Raw genomic sequence first — 26,594 nt, forward strand, 5'->3', positions numbered from 1 at the left:
CGTCCTCTGTGGCTCTAAACGAAAATCCCACAATCCCAATTCCTCATAAGTCGCGCGCTCCCTCGTTACCTTGTGTTCCGACGAGAATGAACGGTATTTCGGCCGTATTGCGATGGTGCGCTATCCGGTTGTAGTAGGTGTAGATCGCATTGAAGCTCGACTCGTTGTCCAAGCTGAAGACGAAAATGACGGCATCAACCCAGGCGGCAAACTGCAATTTGAAGAAAGAAGAACAAAAAATCGTTAGTTAATACAAAACGCATAAAACTGACCCGCTAATGATATTTCAACGCACAGCAACACACCCAAGCGCGTACCAAACCAATCACAGAAAGCGGTTTATGTGCAAATTTTTCTGCAACCCATCAACAATAGAAATTGCCCAAAAGGGAACACCCAAAGGACCGCACAAGGCAGAGGCAGTGTGAACAGAAAGAAACCAGCAATGTCTTGCAATTGATTTGTCACGGTGAACCAATAAATCAAAACCAAACTACAAAAACCCAAACCACGTTGCCGAGAGTGTGTTTGAGCGGGCTTCTTCCTCCTTGTGTGGACCAGGACCAGGACGGAGAGAGCGGGTTTTTGTTGATATGTTGCGTGTTTAAATTACGCTTCCGCTTTTTGAGCATTTTTGTGCGAAAAAACCGGAAAACGAACGAAACTGGGTGTTGTTTTGCACACACAAAAAAGTGGGAAAAGCAAAACCGTCATGTCTATTCTTGATGGTAGGAAAGAGATTTTTTGGGGTTCTTCTAAAAAAAAAAATCACACACACACAGTAGGATATTTCCTTTTTGACTGTCTGCAAAACAGAAAAATTGCAGAAAAGGGAAGAAATGTACCGGAAATTCGGAAGAATCTGTGCGCTGTGTGGCGCGCAGAAGTCCATTAAAGTTTGTTTTGTCGAAAAATTAACTCATTAGTGCCAGGAGCCAGGAGGGGACACAGAGGACACATGCATTGTGGTAAAAAGTGCGCAAAATAATCGAAGGGACGCACGCACCGAACATAAGAAACGCCTTGAAATCCCTTTGGAAGGTGCAGCAGCAGCAGGATTTCGTTGCGGTGCGGTTTCAAGGTTCGCTTTGATTGATAAAGGCGAGATTTACGGGCATTTAGAACGAATTTTATAAACTAGACGACCTCCGAGAGAAAAAGGGAGACAATTTTTCGTGTTTTCTTTTCGAGCCATTTTTCCCAAAATATTTGACGAGATTTTTTTCGTTTTGACGGTTTTTCGTCTTTCCATTCGTCAAATAAAAATGGACCCTTTTTGTTGACATTTGCACACCGAGGGAGGCTTTTCGTTTGGCAAGAAATCTGACTTCCCTTCCCAAAAGTACAACGGCCTGATGAGGTTTAAGGTTGCAAAACTAAAACAAAAGACGTTTGGGTTTTTTTTTTCTTCTCTGTGTCAAAGAGTTTTCCCCACGCACTGTAAAATCAGAGAAAACCGTCTGGCACAGCATGCGGCTGGTGCGGCCCAGTTGCGTTAGTTCATCTCTGCTGGCTAGCGCTGTGTGTAACTGAAATCTGTACAGACCGTACAGACAAACAACAGGCAGGCAGACAGGGCTCTGGTTGCACAAAAACCGTCCACCGCTCAGTCAGAGGTCACCGAAAGTATGCTGAAGTGAGGTGAGTTTAAATCATCCGGCGAAGAAACAGAGAGTCGCATTGAGAGTTGAAGAGTCACTTTCTCTCCCCTGGTTGGTGGAAAACATGCGGGAGAAGTGAAGTAGTGTGTGTGTGTTTTTTTTTGCAAAACAACAATGAAAAACTATCCCTCACTGATAATAATGATGTCACAGTACGTAGCTGCAGAAAAAAAACCCTCAACTGTTTTCATCCGGAAAAATGTAATGAAAGTTACGATTTATTGTCCTGTCCATTTACGGGACTAATTTCAGATTGCAGATAGGAACAACAAAACAAGAAGAGAAAAAAACCCTAAACAGTACCGAAATTATCTCTTAAGCCCACGTGCCTTGTGCGCTGCGTATCGGCGTTACGCCACGCCGAAGCGCACTGCCGCCTAATAGAGCTGTCATCGAGCTGCGCGCACGGTAAAACACACCACGTGCCACATACACTGGCTACGCGTTGCTAGCAAACGGGGCAACACACAATAGAGGAAAAACCAGCGCGTAACCACGTTGCTTAGCACCACCGGAGAGAGGTAGAATTAGATGATGGAAAGTAAAAAAAAAAAAAAAGAATGTAATCGACATCAGTGCCGAATGGTGCCCACCTTAATGGCCTACACAGTGATTTAATTTATGGCGGGCCGCGGGATTTGGTAGGACACACAACAAACGGCGGCGCCCCTGCCCCCTACCGAACGGGAGTGAATTGCGCAAAGATAGCGCGCAATGCACTGCTACTGCTGCTGCTGGTACACTGCCGAGAAGGGATGATGGTCGGTAATGGGCGCACAAAAACAGTGCGTCCAGTGCTGTTTTGCTGTCTCTATTTCGTAACTATAGAGGGCTTTTTTTCTACCTTGCAACAGTAAGTGTGCGTGTGATTTCATGAGGGTTTGCAGGTCATTTTTGGGTGCAAAAACTCATTTCCGTACTCTTGCAAAATTACCGTCACTTGGCGTTTACAGCCGCTCTATCGTCATGGTTCTTGACATTCGCGCGGTACTGCTTTCACTTCACCACCAGCAAATGTCTCCAAGCTGTGCTTCTAGCTTGCACGGACAGAAATAGAACTGCAGCACACTTCCTGCTGATGCTAAAACGGTACACACAATAGACACGTTGTCATACGGGATGCGGGTTTGCTAAGGCCACAAACGTCCCGAAACGCACTTCTAATGCACAAACAGCATGCTGCAGACGAGCCGTGAAAAGCGTTAGAACCTGCTCCCGCATGCAATAACCACAACAACCACAACCGAGCGAGAGAGGAGTCAAGTCCGAATGCGTCCAATTCGCACACTGAGCGCGGTAGGATTTTTGCACCAAGCGCGAACCATGCCCGTGGAGGCACTAGGCAATGAACTTGATTTGTAAGCCATGTCCTGTCCTCCGAGTGCCATACCAAACCCCCGTCACCGTCTAAGTTACACGTTTCTTATGCTTCGCACCCACTCCATTCCAGTTTCCTCGCGCCCCACAAGAAACCCCATAGGCATAATTTCAGCCAGCCAGGCAGGCGAGGCTGACGTGTACACGGCGAAGAAGTTCAAGAGGTCGCCTGCACACGTCAGGCTGTTTAGAAGAGTGCGCGCAGGCGCACAATCGCGTACTGCTCCGTGCACCACGACGTCCATGGGTCCAAAATTCAATAGCAACAACGCGCCGTCGGTTGTTGTTGTGCCGTACGCCGCAAGAGGAGACATCGCAAAGGGGTAGAATTTGCGTCGCCGACGGCGACACTACTTCCTGCTGTCGGTACCATACGGTACACCGGTGCTGGAGAACAGTGCGACGTTGGGGTGTGTATTGCGCTTGGCCTACCTTTCAGGGGGGAGCACAACACCGGGCAAACTCCTTGCACAACTCGGTCGCTTGTTAATCACGCAAACCGACGCAAGTGGAGTGGCGGCAGTTGGGGGACTTTGGGTGTATGTTTTCGTTCCAATCTTGAGACGTCTGTAAGGGGTGGGGTAGGAGGGTAGGAGGGTAGAAGGCGTCTCTTGAGGCACATATTTTACAATGCTGCTTCTTTCTGCCGCGCCGGTAGGTTCATTGAAATGGAAAGCGATTTAGACGACGAATGTCGCCGTCGTCCCCAAAGGGTGTAAGGGCGTCCTTATTTTTTCCATCTCCGCATAGCCAACTTTCTTCCACAGCGCACACGTATACAAACACATTCGCAGATGCCACAGACGCCTGCAAGTTATGCAAACATCGCAGCAGCACCACGCGCGCTGTCAACAATCTCGGCCATGAATGTGCAGCGCCAGGAAAAAGAAAGCACCCTGTTCACGTGTGTGCGTGTTTGTGTCTTACTGCATCCTGCGGGCATTCGGCGGCATACATAATAAAGCATCAGCTGCCTGCTTACGCTCTGCAATTACCATTATTTATTCCAACATCCAAGCCGCCATAGAAGGTTGATGAAAGCTAAGAAAAGGATGGGTTGTGTGCTGTGTTTCTTCCTTTTTGCATTTGCAAAAACTTTCCACCACCGTGCGCAAACGATGGCGGCGCTTCATCCTTTTGCCGCTTCACAGTCACACAAACTGCTTTGCCACAGGGAGAAATAATTTTCGCATCCTTCTGGCGACGCTTTTTCTGCAAACCGAGAGGGCTGTGATGATGCTCGCATACACACATTCACAAAGGATGCTCTCGCCCGGGGTGGCCGCTTTCGGGTGGAAATATGAACCGAGACTGCATTCAGGACATGAAACCACTGCCCGCTTTGAAACGTGTACGCATGCATGTGTATGTGCGCACTTAAGTTCATCAATTGTTTGATTTAATTTTCAGCTAAACTTTACGCTCTCGGGGGATGGCAAAAAACGGCAAAAATACACGCAAATCATACATGTCGGTGTGTACCTTGGCCACATAATTAAAGGGGTGTTGATGATGATGGCAATGGAAGGGGAGGCCCGGCCGGCGGGTGGTAGGACTGCCGCGCTGGCATAGAGTGTCACCGCTTTGTGGCGACAAGCAAGCAATGCTGTTTGGCCCGTCCGAGAAACCACTTTCAATGCTGTCGTTGACGGCATTTGCAGTGGCGCTTGGCGGTGTTTTGTCACTCCAGCAGCAGCAGAAATAAAAAGGGTTTTTAGCTGTTTTTAAAGGGCGCATTATGGAAGGTGTCTCCGGTCTAATTTCTCTTGTCACATTGGCGGGAAAACAATAGCGCTTGAAGTTGGAACAATGCGAAGGTAGGTACGACGAGGTTTGGTGAGTTTTAGAAAGGAGATAGTGAGGACAATGCAGAAGAATGTGTATGTTTAAGTAATTTTAACGATATTTGTTAATACAAATTTAACAAACAAACAGCACACAGCTATTCAATTTAAATAAATAACGGAACGGAGCTGCTTTTGTGCGCTAAGTAGACCCGAGGACCCAATGCTGGCGTGCGTAAACTAGATCCCTTGCTAATGGAGCGATAAATAATAGTAACGACTTGTCCTGCTTATGACTACAAACTAGCGCTAGCGGTTCGTCGATACCATTTCGATTCGAAATGCAACGATAATATTTACATTACAATGACTTTTACAGCTGATACGCGAAGGAAACGTACGCCACCCCGGGACTCGCTTTATTCGCGCTGCCAGAACCGAGGCAGGCATGCATACAAAATCGACGATTTATATAGCTCGATACGTTTGATCTTCCACCCCTAGCGCCTAAATCGATCACTAGACAACCATCCTGTGTTTTTTTGCTTGATGAAGAGTCAATAGCGTACGGTGTGTGTGCGTCTGTCCACCCAAAGAATCAATAAATCGTAACGTTGATACGAAAACAACCCATTAGCGGATTCATCGTACAACGCGTGTACGCTTTTTTCGCGTTCTCTCTCTTCTCTTTTTGCTCTGCAAAAATTGCAAATTAGATTAACTGTAACGGGTTTGCAGACACCCTCCTCCCCTCCCCCCTTTCCAGCAACGGGGATTAGAATGTAGCCGCCGCATACATTATCTTCTAAAACTCGATGCGAGATCGATGCGTCCAAGCAAATCAATCGATCGCGGGAAAACTGGGCTGATCCCTGGGCAGCAAAATCGAATCCGCGCTATCAATCGGCGCACACTAATTAGCAATGCAAATGAAGGTGCAGTAGCAACACCCTTTTTTCCGCTGGAGGGAGACCTTCGCTACGATCCGGGAGAAAGTCATTAAACTGCAATCAATCGCTTTACGCCTCGATAAACGCCCAAGTGTAGCGCGAGCGCGCTGACGATTTGGCATCTAATTGATTAGTAGCGAAGAGGCTGGGGGCTGGCGGGGTAGGCACAAACCGTTAATCGGCCGTTCGGATCCGATTCCCGGATCGGCAGGCAGGCGGCCTACCGCACCCTACCCAGTGGTTAGCTGACCGGCATTGTTTGAGGTGCAGAGTCAGTGCCAAAGCAAGGGAGAAGAAGTAAAAGAGAGAGAGATGAAAAAGCCTCTACACACTCTGCAAGACCAATTATTCACGCACGCTACTACGCTTATGCTGTTGCAGAAGCCGGCGGGAGGTATGCAAATTTTTGCAGCAACCTACCACACACAAAAGCGCACAGCAATCGGTGATGCATCGATTAATTGTGAATAGGCGCTGTTGCCTCTGCCTGCTCACGATCTCCCTAACGGACGGTTGGGTTATTATTGCATTGTTGTTGGGCTGCCCGGGATCTTCCCGGGAGTGGTTGAGAATGAAAATATTTGCAACAATTAGGTTGCAATAATGCTTTCCACTGCCTTCCTTTGCTGCTGCTGCTGCTGCTGCTGCTATATCCTTCGCTGCAGAAGGGGAGGATAGAAAAAAATTGCAGCCGATTTTACTGATAACTCATCACGCGGGGTGAGTTTTTTTTCGGGAGAAGGAAGAATAGACTAACCAGCAAGTCATGCTAGACCTGTGCAGCGACCTTTGATTGTTCTGCCTTTCGAATGACTTTTAATTGTTGCCGACATAATGCAGAAATTGCAATCAAAATCAATGCAAAATTACCCCCTTGGGAGAGCTATTATAGGGAGACAACAACTACAAAAAAACGCATTTCGGAGCAGCTGCAGCAAAATTGAACTCGCTACTCTATCCAAAAAAGAATAGGAAGTGATGAGACATTCAATTCGTTCAATTTTTTAATGGTATTCCATTTCCAAGGTCCTCATCAAAGGCTCATCTTTGAGTGACGAGGTGACATTGCTGCCTACGACGACGATCGCTATCCATACTTTTGAAAGCTCCAATCCCATTCAACTCCAAACAAGGCCCGCTCTCTATCGGATGATCTTGGCGCCACCGCACTAAAATATACAGACGGAACCTCCAGCACTGCTGTGTCTACCGGCCAGAAAGGGGGTTGACGTGTAAACAGCTTCACCTGACGACAGGTGTAGGAAACAACAAAACCACCACCCTTGAAAACATCCAAACCGACATCGAACGTACATGGAGCCAGCCGCCATTCGCTCGCTTTGTGGAGGTGGTGTCTGTCGATGAACGTTCGAGTGGAGGGACCATAGCATGCCACCCGCTGAGAGCCGGTTTATGTCACTGCGCATAAGATTTTTTTCTGTTCTGTTTTGCTCCAACGATTCGCTTACGCAATTGCAGCACACGGCGCTGGAAGCATAATTCCTGGCGAAGTTCAGGTTTTCCAATTCCAAGATGATATTTATCTTTCTTTTCCTGCTTAGATACTAAAGGTATCTGTGTGTTTATATAGCTATCCGGAAGTTGCAACACAAGAAATGGGATGTCAGCAACAAATTAAAAGAGTGAAAAATGAAGCTGGTACGAGCTATGCTTTTGATTTGCTGGATTTCTGAAGTTGCAGTCATTGCAAATATTTCCAATAACTGCAAAAAAACACATTCATAACTACAGATAATGATAACAACCCTTCTGACTGCAATAAAAAAACGCCGCACTACTGACACAGACACTGCACCACCTTGACAGCGGTGTTTTGCAACACAAGCGGCAGCAGACGGCTGTCACTTTATCAGGAAAGTTAATTATCAAACATCCGTCCGTATCCATTAACCTGCTTCCCTGGCTGGCCTTGGGGAGCGTTCACACACCCATTCTGGGTGCAGTTAGGTCGTCCGAGGTCAAAGGATACAAATTGGAGCACCAAAGAACGTCCGCTAAGCGTCCCCAGGCTGTCTTTGGTCGCTGCGAGGCCCCATAAACGAAGGCTATCGTTCCTCGTCGTCATAATGGAGGGATCCACCCAGTCTGGTCGACATATATATATTTTATTACCACTGTCAACCCAACCCAGTAGCCCACGTGTTTGCATGGCATTTTAGCAGCCATCAGACCCGGCGTGTCACTCACCTGAATCTCCGGTGGGCCACCTTCGTCCCGTATCAGCAGCAGGTAGCTTTGATTGTCGATCTGAATTTCCTTCTTGAACCGGCCGCCCTCGGGCGATTCCTCCTGCATGTACGTGCCGGTCAGATAGCGGTGGACCAGGGCCGACTTGCCCGAGCTCAGGCTGCCCACAATGCCGAGCCGGATGTCCGGCACGGATCGGGAGATGGTCCATTCTTGGCTGTTAACGAACGAATCTGCGAAAAGGGAAGAGAAACGAAGACGCATATAAGTAAAAGCTGCAATATATTCACATTCGATCATTCACAATGGCCCCTCGCTGTCATATTTGTTCAAAAATTTGCACATGTCTGTCCAGGGGAAGAAAAAAAAATGGAACCCACTTTTGGTTTTGTGTTCCACAGTGTGGAAGTGTTAATGAAACTTTTGGTTGGTAAGAGCCAGAAATAAAAGAAGCCCTGAGCACCAACAAAAAAAAAGGAAGCAAACGGCAACTAATCCCATTTCTGACAGCGGGGATTTGCATCTGATTGGCGCCGGGTGGCTGGAGAATTTCGCAAGGCACATTATATAAAAGGGGAACACTCGGAAGGAACTGACCTTCCGAACCTTCCGTGCCAGCAGACCCGCGCGCCGAGTTTCATTAACACTTCCTTTTCAAGTGTCAATCTTGAACGTCGCCGCTTCGCCGAGCACGGCCAAAGTTTGCTTTAAGGATAATAGAGCTATTTTTCGGCCCAACCCGGGGGAGCGACTCGTCCAGCTGATTCCCGCAAGAGCGCGCAAGCCAGTTTGCTTTTCTTGCGAGATCGTTTAAATTAAGAATTCCTTTTCGTGTTTCCCGAAAAAAAAACAGGGAACGAGCACGAGAAGAATGAAAACGGAATTAGATCTCATCAAAATGTCATTTCGGGTGACATTCCGGCAAACTTGACGGTTGCCGGAAGAAACCAGCAAAGCAGACGGCCAGCATCCCCGTCCATCCATCCATCCATCCATCCGTCAGCACCCGTGTAGCAGATTGTTTTCTTTTGGGGGTATTATTTTTATTCAAATCTGCTTGTAGTTAATCAACGAAGGATTACGTTTTGATATGCATGTGAGAAGAGATTTTTTTTTGCGCTCATCACCAGCACGTTTTTGACAGCGGAATGTCGCCGAAAACTTTGGTAGCTGGGCAGGACACCCTTAGGACACACTCACCACCATCCTGTCGAGGAAAATCTTGTTCTCTTGTTGAAATGACCGATTCGGTCTGGTTTCTCGCCCCGTGATGATTTTGTTTTGTGCAAGCAAGTTAACAAAAGCTACACAACAACACAAACAGTACACGTGTACCTTTCACGGGCTCAATTTGATGGATTGGCCATAGCGAAGAGTATTTGCTGCTTTATGTCTGAATTCAGATGATTTTTTATCGTTCCATCATCTTCAGGATATCGATTTTACTTGAGCGCAATCAATAGTTCACTTCATTAAATAAAAAGAAAATGTTACCACGAAAAAGATAAATAAAAGCAATACTCTCGATAGTGACACAACCGTCCATCCGTCATATTTCCCAGAAAAAAAAATAAAAAACTTTTCTTCCTCTTCAACCTGAATACGAAAGCATGACTCCTTTGGAACATGGAAGGAACATAAGACTACTTTTATCCTTCTTTTCCCTACCAAAGAAATAAAAAAAAGGTGTTGATTGATTGCAAAAAGATTAGCCACTGGTGCTGGTGAGGTCCGTGAGGGAGACAAACACATGGCACAGGATCTGAGGGACTGAGGCTTGTACCGAACTGGTTGTGCTGTTGTCGGGAAGACGAGACACAGAGCGTTTGATTGATGTTATCCCGACTGTATTCCGGTGGGTCTCTCGCCCCAGTACCGAATTTGACACACCACGAAAAGCATGGAAATAAAATTGCCTCATTTATATATGCATAAGAAAAAGGGAGCATCAGGGAGCGATCCTTCTGCTCTCTAAAAGTCTCAATAATTCTGTACGACGGGAAAAGGAATGGAATCAACATCAACGGAACTCGACACATACCGAGTTCCAAAACCGTGCGCTACAAAACATCAACACACATCAGTAATGTCGGCGATCTGTGATGACACCTCGGCTGCAGCCGAATTCCACGAACACATTGTGCACATTTGCATCTTGATTGATTGCAGCAAGCACGCGGCGTTCGCTCTTTGCCGACGAATTCTGGGGTCCTCTGGTTGCCAGAAGACAGGCAGAGAGACGCCGCCGCCAACCGTTCCCGAGGGGGAGGGGTATAAGATTGCGCAAGATTGATTGCATGTAAATTAACACCATTTAGGCAGCGCCGTGACGACTCCCTTGGGAGTGGAAGAAAGGGTTTACACCGGTGGAACGGGCTCGGCCCACTCGGTGCGGCGTGAGAAATCTGTCCACCGCTGGTACGCTTCCGCCCGATCCCCGGCATCGCTGGAACGGACGGCAAATTGTCATTATCCGGTTGGAATAGGCATCACACAACTGTGCCTCCTGTCTTTTCGGTGGTGTCCCGAACTGGGTTTCGGCCATCGTGTGTGCGTCCGGACAAATTAGCTGACGCATTTAATCTTCAAATTAATCACCCGAACCGCTGGGGCGCTCGTATCGGAATGTGAGTGTGTTTTTTTTATAATTCGGCGTACAGTTTTAAACGTGGACGTGGTTTGTTTACAAAACCTTTAACTATGGGGGCAATTCTCCTGGTTCGGGGCTTGCTGAAGGTGAACCCGTAAACTCTGTCATTTTATAACCCGAAATGAACGGTTTGTTTTTATTTCTGTCTCTTGTGCGTTGATATTGCACTCCAAAAAAGCAACGTGTTTCGATGAAATAAATATAGTTTTGGGTTGTTTTTTCTGTCTCTCTTATAAATTTCGGCTTTTTTGTATGGCACACCCCACACCAATTTGCCAATGTGGGTGCATTAAAAGCTTTTTTCACATTTTTCCTATCACGTGTTTCGATCACTCACCGCACTGTGGATGTGGTGTGTTTAAATGTACGTGTGAACACGTAATTTATTTGGCACCGTTTTTCTTCATTTATGCCATATTTTTCCAATATCCGTTGATGGAAATTGTGTGTGTGTTCGGTTCGGGCATTATGTGGAGATGAAATCTCACATGAGCTGAGACTGAGAAATGTGGGTAACCTGATTCGTAACACAAAAAGGGTTGCATAAATATATAATGGAATTCATTCATGAACGCGTTATGTTACATTATGTTTACATTTACGTTGCTCTATTTTTGCGAAAAGTGTTTCAACTTCGATTAGCATTTAATCTGGTTGCTGAAGGCCACGCTTTCGATGAGTATTCCAAACATTTTAGTGAAGATTGCATAAACTGTTTGCCATGCGCAAAAGTCGACATCGACAATCACCCCCCCTGAACAGATGGCTTTAGCATTCCAAGCACAGAATGTGACGGCTTAATCTTATTTGCATATGCGTTGGAGAGATGTTTTATTTCCATTTTATTTGTTTTTGTTAGCTTGTTTTACATTTTGTTGCTGGTTTGTTTGGAGTGCTTCACTTCCACCATTGCTTTTCTAAAACGATTTTCAGCTCCGTTTGCTAACTTGGCACAATACACAAGAGCATGTTAATGACCAAAGCCAGAGCCGTAGCTAATCAACCGCGCGATGATTTCACTCTCGACGACCCGATTTTGTTACGACCTTCGAACTTGTGAACTTGTGAGTGGCAACAAATTGGAAGTCAAAACGGCCGCTGACATCACATTATGCTACCGAACTGAAACATAGAAGCAATCACGCAGTAACAACAAAAAACCCACAAAATAGTGCACAAGGAAGGAGAAAATTATGTGTCGAGAAAGAATTATGATATAATGGGCATGGCGAGACACTTTATGGTTCAAGGCAAGGCACAGCTGCGAGAGCAAATGCCGGCTAGTGCAAGAGCATCGGAAAGGAAGGGAAAACTATCATCATTGGCTCCAACACCAGAGTACCAGCAGTAGCTGCGAAGGTTTGCGGGACGTGCTGCGTTCCAAATTGCTTCATCTACACGTCCGTGGTACACACCATTATGCTCTGTCGCGCTTGTTGGAGGAACATTATGGTCATAAATAAGCGCGTCCAACGATGCAAACAAATCATTTACACCTCCCAGGTTCGGTGCGACACAGGCGACGACCAGCGTTGGCACTACATGACACAGCGCGCCGTTTAAGTTGTCGTCACATCTTGGCTGTTGCCACGGGGCTGCTAACTTCTTCCTTCACACGGTGATGTTATCATTAGTCATCTAGAAGGTAGAGTCAGCTTGCAAGTGGCAAATGAACTGCAAACCTACTAAGCAAGTGTGATGTAGTGGATGACCCCACGACGCCGACGACAACTGCACCGAAAGTATGTCCGCATTTTCCAAATGAAGATGTCGTCGTGTTCCTTTTTTTGCAGCATTACCAAACGACCCCCTTGTTCTTGGCACACCGGCACACCATATCGTGACATAATGCATGCGTGAAAGTAACTGTGACACAGCAGCATTCAATTAGAATTGCTCCACGGCAAGAAGAACACCAAGGAAGCGTTTTGTGTGTGTGTTGGAATGTTGGAAGCATCTGCGTTAGGTCCGAATATCGACAACCTAGCAACTGTGACAAAGCACGAGACGCTAGTTCCGTCAGAACGATCAACTCGCTGCGGAATGCGTGCTTGGAACGGTTTCGAGCACAGGAATGGATGACTTCGCCAATGCCGGTCGTAAAGCTAAATGAGCTTGGAGACCCCGTCGAGCTATTTCCCGCGAGCCGTTTGCGTGCAGTCGTCTCGACAGAGCGGCGTGTGTGAAATTAGTTCGCCAGAGTTCGAGAGCCACAGTAGTCCAAAAATATCGCTGACTAACAACACGAGCTGCACCACAGTAAGCCAACCGATGATTCGAATTTGCTTTAAGTGTCTCCTCCAATGATTGGGTTGGTGGTTGGTTGATGAATTTTGAACATCGACAGGGTATGGCTCCCACGATCGAAAAACACCCCAAAACCCAAGCCAATTGTGTACGCGCCAATGATTCTAGCCCTCTCTTGGCAATGGGACATCATCGCGTAATGTCTTTCCCTTTGAGCGCAAGGGATCCCTCAAAGTTTGTGTTACATTATCGCTATGCTTGTCATCACCATAAAAACATTTCCCCTTTTTTTCTTGGAATGGTCGTTAGCGTAAGCGATGCGCAAAACTGAAACAAGGGAATATTTTATACAAAATACCGAGCAGGGATGTATCTGTTTTTTGAAGAGGGTAAACACGTTTCGCTTAAATGCTTCCGCATCGTAGGAGGACGCAGAAGACGCTCATACACACCTGACCCCGAAGCGTTTTGCTTGCCCTATATAGTTTGCCTGGAGGGACTGGAATTTGGGGTACGGTTCCTCATGTTCATACTGTCCCACAAAGCGCTTATCGAATGATTAAACCTGATGGTTCCCGGCGGTACACTTTGACCTTCAAATTCCTTCGAACCACATCCGGAATAGGCAATCGATGTGGGCATTCGGCCGGAAAGCACGTAAAATGCGGACAGGTGTGTAAATGGAAGCGCCACCCGAGGAACATCCGTAGGAGCTAATTGAAAATAATGAACCAGAACGTAATGTTCTGCTCTTTCCGGAATTCGGAATTTTCGGTGCTTTTCGGACATCACGAGTTTCTAAGCGAAATATCTTCCCACCCCTGGGATTCCGACTTCTTCAAGCTTCTGAGTATATTGTGATCTCTATTGGCCAATAGAATTGGAGCAGGAAAAACTGGTAGAAACAGTATCATTTATATCGTCTTCTTCCAAGCCCTGAGGCACTGGATCACGGCTGAGTGACCATTCACCGGTTAGGAAGAACACAGAAGAAATAGCCAAAAAACGGCGGAAATGGACTTCCCGCTGATTATGCACCATCTCCATCGTATCCCAAAATTTCCATACGATGAGTTTTCCTTTCGACCCCAGGAAACATCATCATGTGTTTCCTTTTGTGCGCTGGAGGTAGGAGGCATTTATTGAAGGTGCTCATTTTCCTTGTGCTTCTTTGTTTTGATCGATTTATGCACCGGCGGCGGCGGCGGCAGAGGCGGAACGTTGAAAAGCTAGCCAACACATAGGTAAAGATGATCTGAACGTGCATATATTTATTCTATCGCTTCCGTTTCCGCAGGAGCTCGCCTCATCAAAACACAATCCCCCCCCTCCAAAGCCAAGTGGAATAAATTAATTAAACATGCAAAACTGACTTGATCAAAGCTTGGTGAAGGGAGTTGTAAGCGTCTTGAGCACACGAAAAACTACCCTTTTCCCGGAAAGTTTATCAAACACAAAACGAAACTTCTTTTCTTCTTTCTCCCTTCATCTCGGTTTAATTGTATTATTGTGCTTTATAAAACAAATAAAAACGGCACCATTTAATATCGCCCCTCAACAAGGCGTCGCACCTGAATGTTACCCACGGGGCCCACACCTTTCCATTCGTAATTGCACCGTTAAAAGCAAACTACACACCTTTCACCTTTCCGGCGTTCTAATCTTCATTCCGGCACTTTACACACTCAAAGCAGCATCTAGCATAAGTATACAAAACCCCAAAACGAGCACATTTTATGGTTAATCTGGTGCAGCGGAAAATGGACAAAAACGACAGACGCTCTAAACTTGCTCTAACAGCCGTGTTAGAAATTCTGCGCCGGCTTTTGTGGGCAGCAGCGCGCTCAAATTATCCTCCAGTGGCCACTTGTCGGTGGAGGTTAACGAACGCCTTTATGACCACTCGTGCGTGTGTAGAGCCGCTGAAGAGCTTTTCTGGAAGAAAAACGTCCGTCAAGCAAAGCGGGGCAACAAGAAGCATAGAAAACCGTCGTAATGCGATGAGTTTGATTTCCTGCCCCCGGGTGTGCATAGGCATTGGTGCTGCTGTTTGTTTACCATTCTTGAGCCATAACATTGTGTGTGTAGTGTTTCTTTTCGGACGGGATGTGATTGTTCTACGAACTACAACAACTCCCATTCCTATTCCGATGATGACTTCCTTATGTTGAGCGGCGTGTTAATCGTATGGTGATGATCATTATGTTAATATTCATCAATATTCAACAAGCACGCATGGACACGCGGTGGTACACACTCACGAGTAGCATAACCAAAAAAGAAACAACGAACTCGACCCAAAACATATGCTACTGCTGTCCGCCATGATCGAAAATGGTTCGCGCTGTTCTATTCGATTAGATTTTAATTTATTTCAACCCAGCATAAACGCACATCCGCACACTCTGCCGTCTGTCGATAATTGTTGATCGTTCAAAGAAAAGAAACAGCTAATCGAAAATGTAACCAATGATGCAGTTTGTTTACGGCGACGTTGTGCATCGTAATCATGTTCCACTTGGGCCGTTTGACGGTGATTAATTTAGACGTGATTTGATTTCGAACGCTTGCAGGTGTCCGCAAGGTTTGGAAGCTTGCTTGATCTGTAATGAAAACGTCGTCTATCGCCACATAGTTACGACAACACACCGGCGTCCGTCGGCGGGTCCGTTTTTGTAGCATGCTCCAAAACCCTAAGCGACCTCGTTGAAAGGAAATTATAAATTGGTTTCAGTTCGATGAGCTTTTGATTGAGACTGAATTGTAGCATTACACGACAGGCAGCGGAGCAAAAACAACAACAGAGTACACACTACGTTTCTTCACGCTCAATACTTGAAGTCTCCAGGGTCCAACAAACAATTGCGCAGAACAATTACGCTGTGGTTTGGAACTCGTTTTTCTCTCGCTCTCTTTAGATTCGAGTGTAAAATTATGCAATCCACTCCCTGTTGGCCTCCCGTGAATTTCCTGATCGTTACATTTGAGCGATTGTGTGTGTCAAATAGGATTCAAACTGCCAGCGTCTATCTGCAGCGACCAAAAACGCAGCACAAGATTACACAATCCCCGTGGGGCACTGGGACACTGCCGTGTACCCGCCCGGATAAATCAATTAGTTCGGTAAACATCGATGACACGTGCAGTGAAATGCGCTCCCCGATCGATCGATCTAAACGCGCCAAGGCACGCAACGTGGCTGCTGTCCCAACCGAACCCTTCCACACACACACACACACTGCGCATATATTTGCATGCTCTCTTAATGGGACACCGCCGCACCACCACACGTTCCCGGCGACCGAGTTTATGAGCTGTCGGTAAATCGATTAGCTGCTGCCTGCAGCAAATTTAGCTCTGCAGCGATTACCACATATTATGGCGCCACACAGTGTTTTTACCAATTTCCTGTTTCGTTGCTCTGCTTAAAACAACCCGACTCCGACATAGCCGTGCCCAAAGGAGCCTAATGTACTGTGGACTTTGTGGGATAAGCTTTTGAATACCGATGTGGAGACAAACATACCCCGAGCGGAACCAGATGAAAGGGTAACTTGTGTTCGCTGTTAGTATCGCTCGTTTGACGATTGCCGGTTTCCGTTTAAGCGTTTAATAGTTGCGTAAACAGCACAGCAGGACCTGCAACCGCTGCAGGGAGTAAAAAATCAATTACGTTGGCGTCGAATGAAGTTGCGGAATCTTATTGGAATAATGGGAGGTGAAATAAATCAAACAAACAAACGTTGCGCTGATGCACATTCCTCATCGGTAATGTGCGTTAAATCAACAGTACCATCACAAGTTCGATGAACGATATCTGGGGTCTTGGGGCAGGTGTTTTTGCAGTGTACAGTGTACTGTAGTATTCAAACAACACTAAGTTCGTTCGTGGAAGTAATAGATCCTCGTAATAGCACAACAGTTTTCCAACAAGCCAAGGGGCTAAATTCTTGGTAGCAAATCCAAACCACAGTAGCGTTGAAATTGAACCTGCTCTCCCGCGATGCCTAATCGATTGGAATGCGCATCTCAATGTGCGAGATGTTTGTTTGGTTTCCGAACATCGGGATAGCGATAAATCATCACCAAGAAATTGGAGTAACATCCGACCAACATCCAGTACACACATTCCAGCATCTACCATTCGGGGAGTCAACGGTCATATCTCGGTCATATGTCTGACCGCGGCTTTCACGTTCTTCACACTGTAGAAACGGAAGAGTTGACGTAAGACGGCTAAATCATTACGGCTCGAGTTCGATCGAGCAGCATCCAATTCCGGAGGAGATCCGGAGTTTCCGAGAATGTAAGACAATGCGGACGGCCCTTTACAACGTCTGATACATCCGGCCGCGCCATCACACTTTCGCGTGCTGCTGAAAGACGTACAGTTGAGCAAACTCCAAGCCGGAGCAGTATTGATGCGATGCCTGCCTTGGGCACATATGAATGAAGGTTCCAAAATGTTGTTGTTTTGACGGTCCTACTGGAACGTAACAAAACAACACAAACTGTAACGTTCTTCACCATCGGAGCGGAGAGTTGTCTTCGTGCCAGCCGTCGCTGGGCAAACAGAACAATCTTTTAAGTAAGCAAAACATTGCTGCATAAACAGAAGAAAAACTGGCAAGAAAAAAAAGCTACCCAAAGAAAGGGCAAGGTTTTTTTGGTGTTGATGTTTGCCTTAGTTTTCCAATCAATATTTTATTTCTTCCCATTTGCTTGCACGCTTCTTTTTTTCTCTCCTCCAATATCGCACAAAGATGATTTCCAAGACAATATCCTGCTGCACTGTGTGTTTGCTCGTGCGCCAGCAGGCAAGAAGCACGAAAGGTTTCGCCCTCAGGTTTGGTGTCAACTGCAACTGCAACCATGGTCGGCTGCAGCAAGGAAAGTTACAGGAAGAATTATGTGCGCTCAAAAAACAGGTCGCCGATATGGTTGACGGGTGGAGAAATGAATCAAAGAAAGGCATACCAATAGCACGGCCAATATTATGCTGTGCACCCTCGCAAATAGAACGGTAGAAATGGAGAGCAGAGGTAGAGACGAAAAACGAGATATGGTTCTGATTTTTTGTTAGTTCCCTTCCTGCTCTGTTACCCGATGGAAGTGAAAGGATCGCAAACTTCTTCCCGCCGTACGTAGGACGGGACCTGAGCCACAGAAGAAGAATGGCGCTGGTAAAATGGAAAGGTGGCTTCCTTGGGTTAGCTGTGTTTGCTCTAGATTACGTGGGCATGTGCCTTTCGCCAAAAAAGGGATCAAAAGAACACACACATACACACATACACATACTTCTAGGGCAAACAATCAGTCTGAAGGTCTCCGAAGGTCTCAGAAGAAGTACGGGAAGTGTTGGAAAAGAAATTCGGTGCAGCTGCCCATTCTATGCGTGTGTGTGTGTGGGTATGTGAGACAGTATTTGCTTGGAGAAGAAAGTTCATCAAGATTGCTTCATATTGCAGCTCACCCTCGCCGTACGAATCATCACCCTCACACTTCAAGCCCGTGGCCGTGCTTTATTTACTCTTCGGCGAAACGATAGCGATCGCAAGAAGCCCGATCCGGGAGCCCCCTGTGCCAATAAATCTCAGCAGGGAAAGGTTACGAACCCCTGACAGACAGGCGGCTGCTTCCGTCCAGCTACGGGGGCACGGTGTCTGACCGGAAGATGCCAGCAGCAAGCAGGATATGCCACTGCTCCAGTTTTAAGCGATTTTGTCCAGCCCTGCCATAACCGGACCGGAACATTGGCCCGGAAACCAGTGGGACCGATATCTTCGGAAGACTAATTACGGTACGATTGTGTTTCGTTGGATGACAAAACACATATCCCATAGGCGAAGACACCGGATTGTCGAGCATTGTTGCGGCGTTAAGACGGGCGGAACGATGAAATAAAAGGTGCAAGTCTTTGATTTGCAGTCTCATCTCACGGGGTAGTAGCCTGATTGTTGGACCTTGAGGGCCGAATGATGCAGCAAATTGCATTTCTTGTTCTCCGGCACCGTGAGGAAGCGTCTGATGGCCTCTGTAGAAATGACACGGTTGAGATGTTGCGTTTTAATCGTACCAAACCGGTAAGCGAAGTGGCCGTTTGGCGAATTTCGATTCGTCATTGTGTGGTGTCCCAAGACGTTGGGAAAGGATACAATCACACAAAAGTGTAGTAGAAGCTATGCATTCGATGCTAGCCGCAAACAGATAGAGTTAATTGGCAACAGGTTTTTAACAGCTGAGACATATGCCACTGGATTGAATAACCTTTCAAATTTAGCTTGATTGGAAACTAGTTCATCATTTACATTTTCTCACAGCATGTCCCCGCTACCGATCGTTTGCCGGACACTTTCCCAAGCAACGGGCAGCCACGATCATTGACATTGGCGGACTTTAAAAATTCATTTAAAAGTAATTGAGTTCTTCATCTTAAAACAGCTATCAGGCGGCCGCCGTCATTCATTCCATTCAAATTCAAAGTTTTTCGCCCTGGGCGGAGTTTCCTCCAGTTTGTGTCGCACGCTCCGTGTCCTTCCTTCTGTCAGAGCTTGGCGAAAAGATAAATTTTTGGCAAACGTTTGTACTGCAGTCAGCAGACCCCCCAAAAATAGCGGAAGAAACCAGTTCAAATATGGCATGTATGGCGCATTTCAGATGTTTTTTTTTACATTCTGCACATGAGGTCAGCAAATCTTTGCTTTCTGATGCAAAATCAGAACGAGACGACGGTACATGGACGGACCTTTGGCACACGTAACTGGCGCAATAAGAAGGGGTTTTGCAGAAGGCAAATGATGATGATTTTTTCGGTGGTCTCGTGGTACGAAAATGAGCGCCGGAATATGTTTGGCAATAAAACATACGTTTTACCCCATCTTACAATAGGGCGCAGCACACTTGCATGATAATGCGGCAGGAGAAGAAGTCCTGCCAGCGAAAAAGAAGCAACAAGAAGCAACATACATGCCAAGGGAGATTCCCGTCACTTCCGTTGGCTACAACAAGGGCGCGTCTGACTCGTTTATCCTTTTTATCTTGGTCGAAGTGAAGCTTCCTTTTTTTCCTGGCAAACGAACGTGAAATCTTCCTCCTTCAGACGTTTGCTTCTTCCTCTTCCTCCCACCACTTTGCTGTGAGTGTGCCATCGGTGCAAATTTGTTATGAATGGAGGGACGAACCATACAAAAAAAAACACAGAACAGAGGATCCTTTTTCGCGGATTTTATACCCTTACAGTAAGGGTTGCGCGCTACGTTGACGTGTGTGTGTGCGTTGTTGCCGATTGCCGAAAACAGTATGTTGCTGATGTTTCACGGGCGATAGAGCATTGTGTTTGCAGTTGATAATATTCTGTTTTTCTAGCATCGCATTACACAAACAGATAGATGTGCAAACACACACACAAGGATGATTATTCATTGCCGAAAACATCCGCGAAGAAGCGCGAACGGACGATCGCCGGAGCGCAAAGTCCACCAAAGGGAAGGATGTAGAACGGAGTGGCACATACAGATCCCAAAGCTTGAGAGACGTACACCAAGAAGCCCACCGGGGAAAAAAAAACATTGTTGTCCATGGGAAAGAAACGGACACATACACGCACTCGAGATCGCGCGATACGGTTCCCTGGACACGATGTCCTGCCGTGCTGCAACGGCGCGTTCACATTTTTTCCCAGATCCGCACGGCCACACGTTCGTCGTATTAGCGTTCGTCTCCTGCTCGATGTCAGTGGCGCCTTTGTAGGCACATCTTGGTTAGCCTTTTCCTTGCCCCCGGTTGCACGCGGGCAGCATGCCACACAGCGGGAGGTGACCTGTTTGCACCGGACTGCTGGTGCGATGCTTCCACGCTACGCTTTGGTGGAAAAGATGTGCAACCCGGAATCGCTAATTCAGGTGACAAATTTAAGGACCACGATACTGCTGGCTCGCCCTTGGGCATCGCGCCCTGCTCGGTGTGCGTTACATTGTAGCGAGCCCCCCCGCCGGCGGGAGTCTTCCCGGATGGCGTTAAATTGAAACGAACGACAGCCCGACCGGCCTTTCAATTAATGGCCCCTTGTTCTGTTGAAGGACCTGTTTTTCCGCTACTGTTGCAATATGCTGATGAAGCTGTTTATGTCACCCCCCACTGAGAGGGAGAGATGGCAAGAGAGTGCTCACACTCGAGTGGTGATGAACACAATTGATCATTTGGGTGTGCATTCCTTTACATTACACTGGCCCGGTCGGTACGGTGTTTAGCCCTTTTCAAGGTTTCCAGCTCGCTCGCTCGTTCGGATTTGCAACATTTTGCTCGACAGCATACACAGTTACGGCCGGCTACTATCGTCGCTTACCTAAAACGAAAACAAGAATAAAACGAGAAAAGAAACGCATAAGAAAAGAGCCATTGTAAAAAGACACCATTAATAAAAATTACCCTACACACAAAACAAAAACACATAAATCACAACATTTGCCACAGTGTCGGTGCCGGTGAACCAAAGCAAAGGGAATGAGCGACACAGAGCAAAGGATCGGAAAGGAAATTTAAATTACGCACAACCCAAAAATTATGCATTAATGTTTTTGCCAAAAAAATAAGAAACTTTGCGCAAAAACCCCTTTTCCCCCAGACGATGGTGACCATTTATCAAACCGACATAATGAATTGGACTCGGTTTGTACGCGAGCAATTTTTGCGTTTTTGCGCCAAAGTGTGTCCGGAGGACACATTACGGCCCAGCCGAGGGAATTCTTCAACTGATTCTTTCGGTTTATTAGCACTTTTTTTTGCGGCTAGATTTTTTTACTACTTAGAGGAAGAAAAAAAAAAACTTCTGGGTAAAAGAATTGTCACGCCGTACTGGCGGCTCAGTGGCTAAGCCTGACGTCCTCTCCTCTCCGGTACGTTTTCCACTTGCCTATGTTACACCACCGGGCAAGTTTCACAATTTAACGCATCTTTAGCGCCGTACTAACAGTAGGTATGATAATGAACGAATCATAAATTTAACGGCGTTCCGATTTTTTTCTGTCTACGCCTTTAACCCTTTTTTGGGATCCTCTTCTAGGCGCCCGACGCTCGCGGCAATCTGCAACCGAAAGAGTGGCGGAGGTCTTTGCATTGGAGCATATCTTTGCTCTTAGCTTTTTTTTGCTGACGAGTTTCTATTCCAACGCAAGAGCAAAAAAAAAAGGAGAGTTTTCTTCTAGGTGCTCTTCGGCAATGAATCCGCTCATAATCTCATTGTAACTGATTTTTCCTCGGCAAAGCTTGTGCGCGAGAGTGCGAAAGGCTGCGCCGCTGCAAAATCGTTGCTCCGTATTCTTCCGATCGTTCGGTACAGCTTAGACTGGGTGATCTTCTTATGCCCTTTTGCTGCTACACTGCACGCCTTGTCATGGTATAATGTTCAAACTTTCCAACACACACAAAAAAAACCCTTCATCCGTTCTTATTCTTCTGCACACACACACGCACGCACACATCACACACTTGAGGCGAATGCCGTGCTACGAGTGCCCAAAAATTAGGATCGTACACCACGCGCCCTCCTAAACTGGTACACCACACCGTGCGTGGCGCGACCGGCGTCTAGGCAGTAAAACTGGAATTTAAAAAGGCTTGAAGCAATTCAATTTAAAATTTATATTTTTCGCAAATTAAATTCCACTCAAGACGCACTGGCGCTGCCTGCTGCTGGCCTTTCCCTTTATTTTTTGCTTTGCTTCAAGGATGAATCACGAAATCACGCTATCTGAATGCATATTCACAGAGGTATGGCTGTCCATAGCCTTGTTGCTACCTATTTATACGAGGAACACTTTTCCTTCAGGGCAGGGACTGCCGCGCGGATGATGTCTGTCGGATAGAGCAATTTTGCAATGCTATCCGTACATGCCGGCGATCGTTATTCTGGGCGTTTTTCGGGTCGCAAGACCTTGCGCAAGCAGGATTCGGTTTCATTCGCGGCCCTCGGGCGGTTTTTGCGGAAGCCCCTTTTGCGAGGAAAGCGGTACGCAAATAGGTTGATGTACTGGTAAGGACTATTTTTTATCGCTCCTTTCGTTCGAGGAGAATGTTTTTTTTCACTCTCGTTTGGTATCACTTTTTTCGAAAAGATTTGCAAACATCTACGGGATACGCAATTCAACAAGTTTGGCGCAAACCAGCGAAAGAGGTCGCAACTCGAATGCGAGACCGATGGAAAACGTTTTTTTATGTTGTGAGGCGCTTTCTATTCAATTGTGACCCAATTCTATCACGGATTGCAATTGAAATAACGTTGAAGAACGTATACATCCGATCAAACCACCAGCAAAAACCTCCAGCAGTACCGTGTAGGTGACCAGGGAAGTTTGAGTTTTTTTTCTGTTTATTGCTGTGTGTTGCGTGTAAATATTTACCTCAAACAACGATACTGCAGCTCAGAAAGATTTCATACTGTTCAAAAATATCATAAAAAAGATTAAAAAAAAACTGTACACAACACCTCATAACGGATTCATTTTTTCCGATTGAGGGACATTTCTTCCGTTGGCTCTGGTTCTGTTAAAAAAACGTCTTCCATAAGATAAACACGGAAGTAACAGGGCGACAATCTCACCATGGCACTAACTAACTCAGAGGTTCGTTGTCTATCCGTTTGCGGGGCAGCAAATCAACGAAGCTGAACAGATTTAGAACAAGCAGAAATTCCAGCAAGCAAAAAACGTTCCAAAAAACATCAAAAAAACGTTACTAATGATTTAAAATTTATTAACCTCTTTCTTCAACAGTCCCGCGCATTGCTGTGTTGCCTGCGCCAACTAATAAAATATCCCTCTATCTCTACAGGGGTTCAGGCCTTCTTCCTATCTCTGGTCGGTGTGATGCTTGTCCCAAAGATTGACACGACTCCGGGACGGACGCAAGGACGAAACACCGCCACACGCTACCCAGCACTGATCGCCTTACGCTCTCTGATTGAGCGATGAAAAGTGTCTCCCGCTGTCGGAAAAGGGAGGAAACGACATCACACCGAATTGCGATATATTTTGACTGGCGAATGTACTTTCACTCGGCACCGTCTCAACTCTCTGCCGAACATTAGACAGTTGTGCAGGAGAGTGCATAAATTGTACAGAAGTGAAGGAAACAACGCGGAACGTCGCTTTGTCTCATGCAGGAGTTGTCATCTAGCGATGCGTTTTTTTGCTTTGCTTCTTCCTTTTCCCTAACTATCTTTAACCCTCGGCGGGACAGGCTCACGCACGCATCGAGCCTGTCACATAAATATCACTTTTCCTGGAAGGGAAGAGGGAAGAGATCACCACCCAGTCATCATGCCCGTCAGAAGGGAGCAAAACGCAAACGAAGGCTAGAAGACGATGATCGACATTAGACGAGCGAACGAGTGTGCCGAAGATGATTTGAAGGGAGTTGTGATATTGATTTACTTTCTTCCATCCTTGGGTTGCATGCTACTGCTCTCTGTGTGTCTTCTCTGTGTGTGCACCTTTTTGGATCATTTCACATCCAAAAAAAGGGGGCAAGAAGCGTCACCGAAAGCAAAAGGTACAGTTACGCCGTCTTTATGTCCCTTTCGGCTGTGATCGGAAGGTAAAGTTTTTCCCTGTTTTGATAACGTACGTTTGATTGAAGATTGAGCGTTCCTGTTTCGGGCCCGTAACTAGTAATCGATGACTTCGTGGATAATGGGTGACGCAACACGCACGGTGCGCGCAAATGGGCTCACCGTGGGGTGTTGTAAAAGCACATCCCAGTGCAATCCTCGTACGGGGAGTTTCACTTTCTTTCACCGTTGATTGAAGAGTCCGGAATCAGAGACGGTGTTTTTTTCTTGAGGTATGAAAGTGTGTAGCAAAAAAACACCACTTCCTGCAACATTGATTTTGATTATTTGCTCAGAATGTGCCTCTTTTGGGACATACTTTATTGCAATTATTCATTAACGCAGGCTGCCAACTGAGTTCGGCGAAAAGGTTTCCCGACACATATTTGACACACTTCATTTCTCTTGATTTTGTGTTTTTTCTGAGTTTATTTTTTGAAGCAATTAAGAAAGATTCAAAATTATGGTTTTCCGCGTTTTGGGAAAGAATTACTCGATTGAAGTTTATTGCTCGCTAAGCTGATATGAGTTATGATTTGTAAACAAGAGCTGCTTGGAGCCGTTGTAACGTTTTTTGCCTGGTACAAGAAGCGATTTTTTTGGTATACTCTCACTTTCAACCGTTTGTAACCAAGGAGAGTAAAACAAAAGCGAAAATGTTTGCAACAAACCGTTAACACCCTATGCAACTGCTGCCCGTACCGATTTAGTGACACCTTTTCCACCTTTCGTGCCATACTGAGCCCATTTTGAAATGTCAAACACCGCCGTTTGATTTGTTTGCCTTTTGCATAAAAAGGCGACATTCGTTTAACATTCGATTTAATCGGCTCGTGTCGAGCGCGCGCAAAAAAAAGAACAGCAGACAATCAACTAACAGAGAAAGAGAGAGAAAAAAATTGGCCCCATTGACTTCTCAATATGCCTAAACATATGCTAAATGACTTCCCCCATTAGCATATGTCAAATATTTGACAATAATCACCTTCAACATTCGCTTTGCGTTCGGTTTTCTTCCTTTTTTTTTGGTAATGATATGTTTGCTGTGTGGTTCACCAGGAAGGTGGTGTTCACCCGAGTGTACATCAGGGCGGGCGGGTGCAACACATGCACACCCGAATTCGACACGTTACTGCAAGTTAATGAAATGTTCGGCAAGGGGCAAAACGATTGCAGGCCGATTGCCGCTAGGCGCAATGCCGAGTGTCCCGGAGAATGACTCATTATGTGACAACCGCGTCCAGGTTAAACTGCGCCAGTTGACAGTTATTGCGAAAAATCATGTGCATTTCACCCTCTGTGTGCGAATGGCGAGCGAGCAGACATTGTCTCAAATGCGAGCGAGGGGAAAACGGCACGAACAAATTAGCACAATTATGCGCGAATCGAATGGTGAAACCTGACCCGGTCCAATCGCTTGCCCAGCACCCGCCGCACGGGGATATGGAATGCAATAAAGTGCAAGCATTAGGACGGCGTGGACGTGGACATTGGTGGTTGCTGTCCCGCTGTAATGAACCATCACACGGCGCTTGATGAAATATGACGTGCGCGGCTGCATGATCTCCGATCAAGCCAACCGTCAAGTTGCACAGTTGCAGTTGCAACCGGAGCGGGGACGGACGGACGGTAAGGAGGAGAGAGGGCAAATTATGCATCCGGATCCGGTTTTAGACCAGAGCAGAAACCATTTATTGCCCAACCTAATTTGGGGCAGAGTTTAGCATGCATTGTGTCGTTTTTATTTTTTCATCGCTTTGGTGTGGCTAGTAGGTAGCTAGGACAATCATCGATACAGCGGACACGCGCGGACACAATGAGGGAGGTTAGATAGGCGGCAGGGAGGCAATATTTTAATAACTGTAATAATAAAATTATAAACCTACCGCACAGCTCCCAAATGGGAATAAAGGTGGACGAAAACGTACTGGAATGGTCAATATGGTTTTTGTGTGTGTTTGGAGGGGTGACTTCTATAATGAAAAGGTTGCGAGGGTACATCAGCTGGACCTGAAAGAAGGGACACAAGGGGCAGGTCCCGGGCAGGACGATCAGGCCCAGTGTCCACTGTTGGGCAGCGACGATGGACGTTTCATCAAAAACGAAACTGTC

General features: G+C 46.4%; 1 protein-coding gene across 2 annotated transcripts in view; it reads right to left on the bottom strand.

Annotated features, from left to right (window-relative positions):
- The window catches only part of LOC1280116 (centaurin-gamma-1A), a 155,930-nt gene that overhangs the window by 7,996 nt on the left and 121,340 nt on the right, over positions 1 to 26,594 (bottom strand). For both annotated transcript variants that reach the window (XM_061654824.1, XM_061654827.1), the window contains exons 2-3: positions 7,981 to 8,213; positions 70 to 211 (exon numbers count right to left, since the gene is read on the bottom strand). In XM_061654824.1, the coding sequence (XP_061510808.1) occupies positions 70 to 211; positions 7,981 to 8,213 (375 nt within the window). The remainder of the gene's footprint in view (positions 1 to 69; positions 212 to 7,980; positions 8,214 to 26,594) is intronic.

The sequence above is a fragment of the Anopheles gambiae genome, chromosome 3 (assembly GCF_943734735.2).
Source record: "Anopheles gambiae chromosome 3, idAnoGambNW_F1_1, whole genome shotgun sequence".
In the NCBI taxonomy this organism is placed as follows: Eukaryota; Metazoa; Arthropoda; class Insecta; order Diptera; family Culicidae; genus Anopheles; species Anopheles gambiae.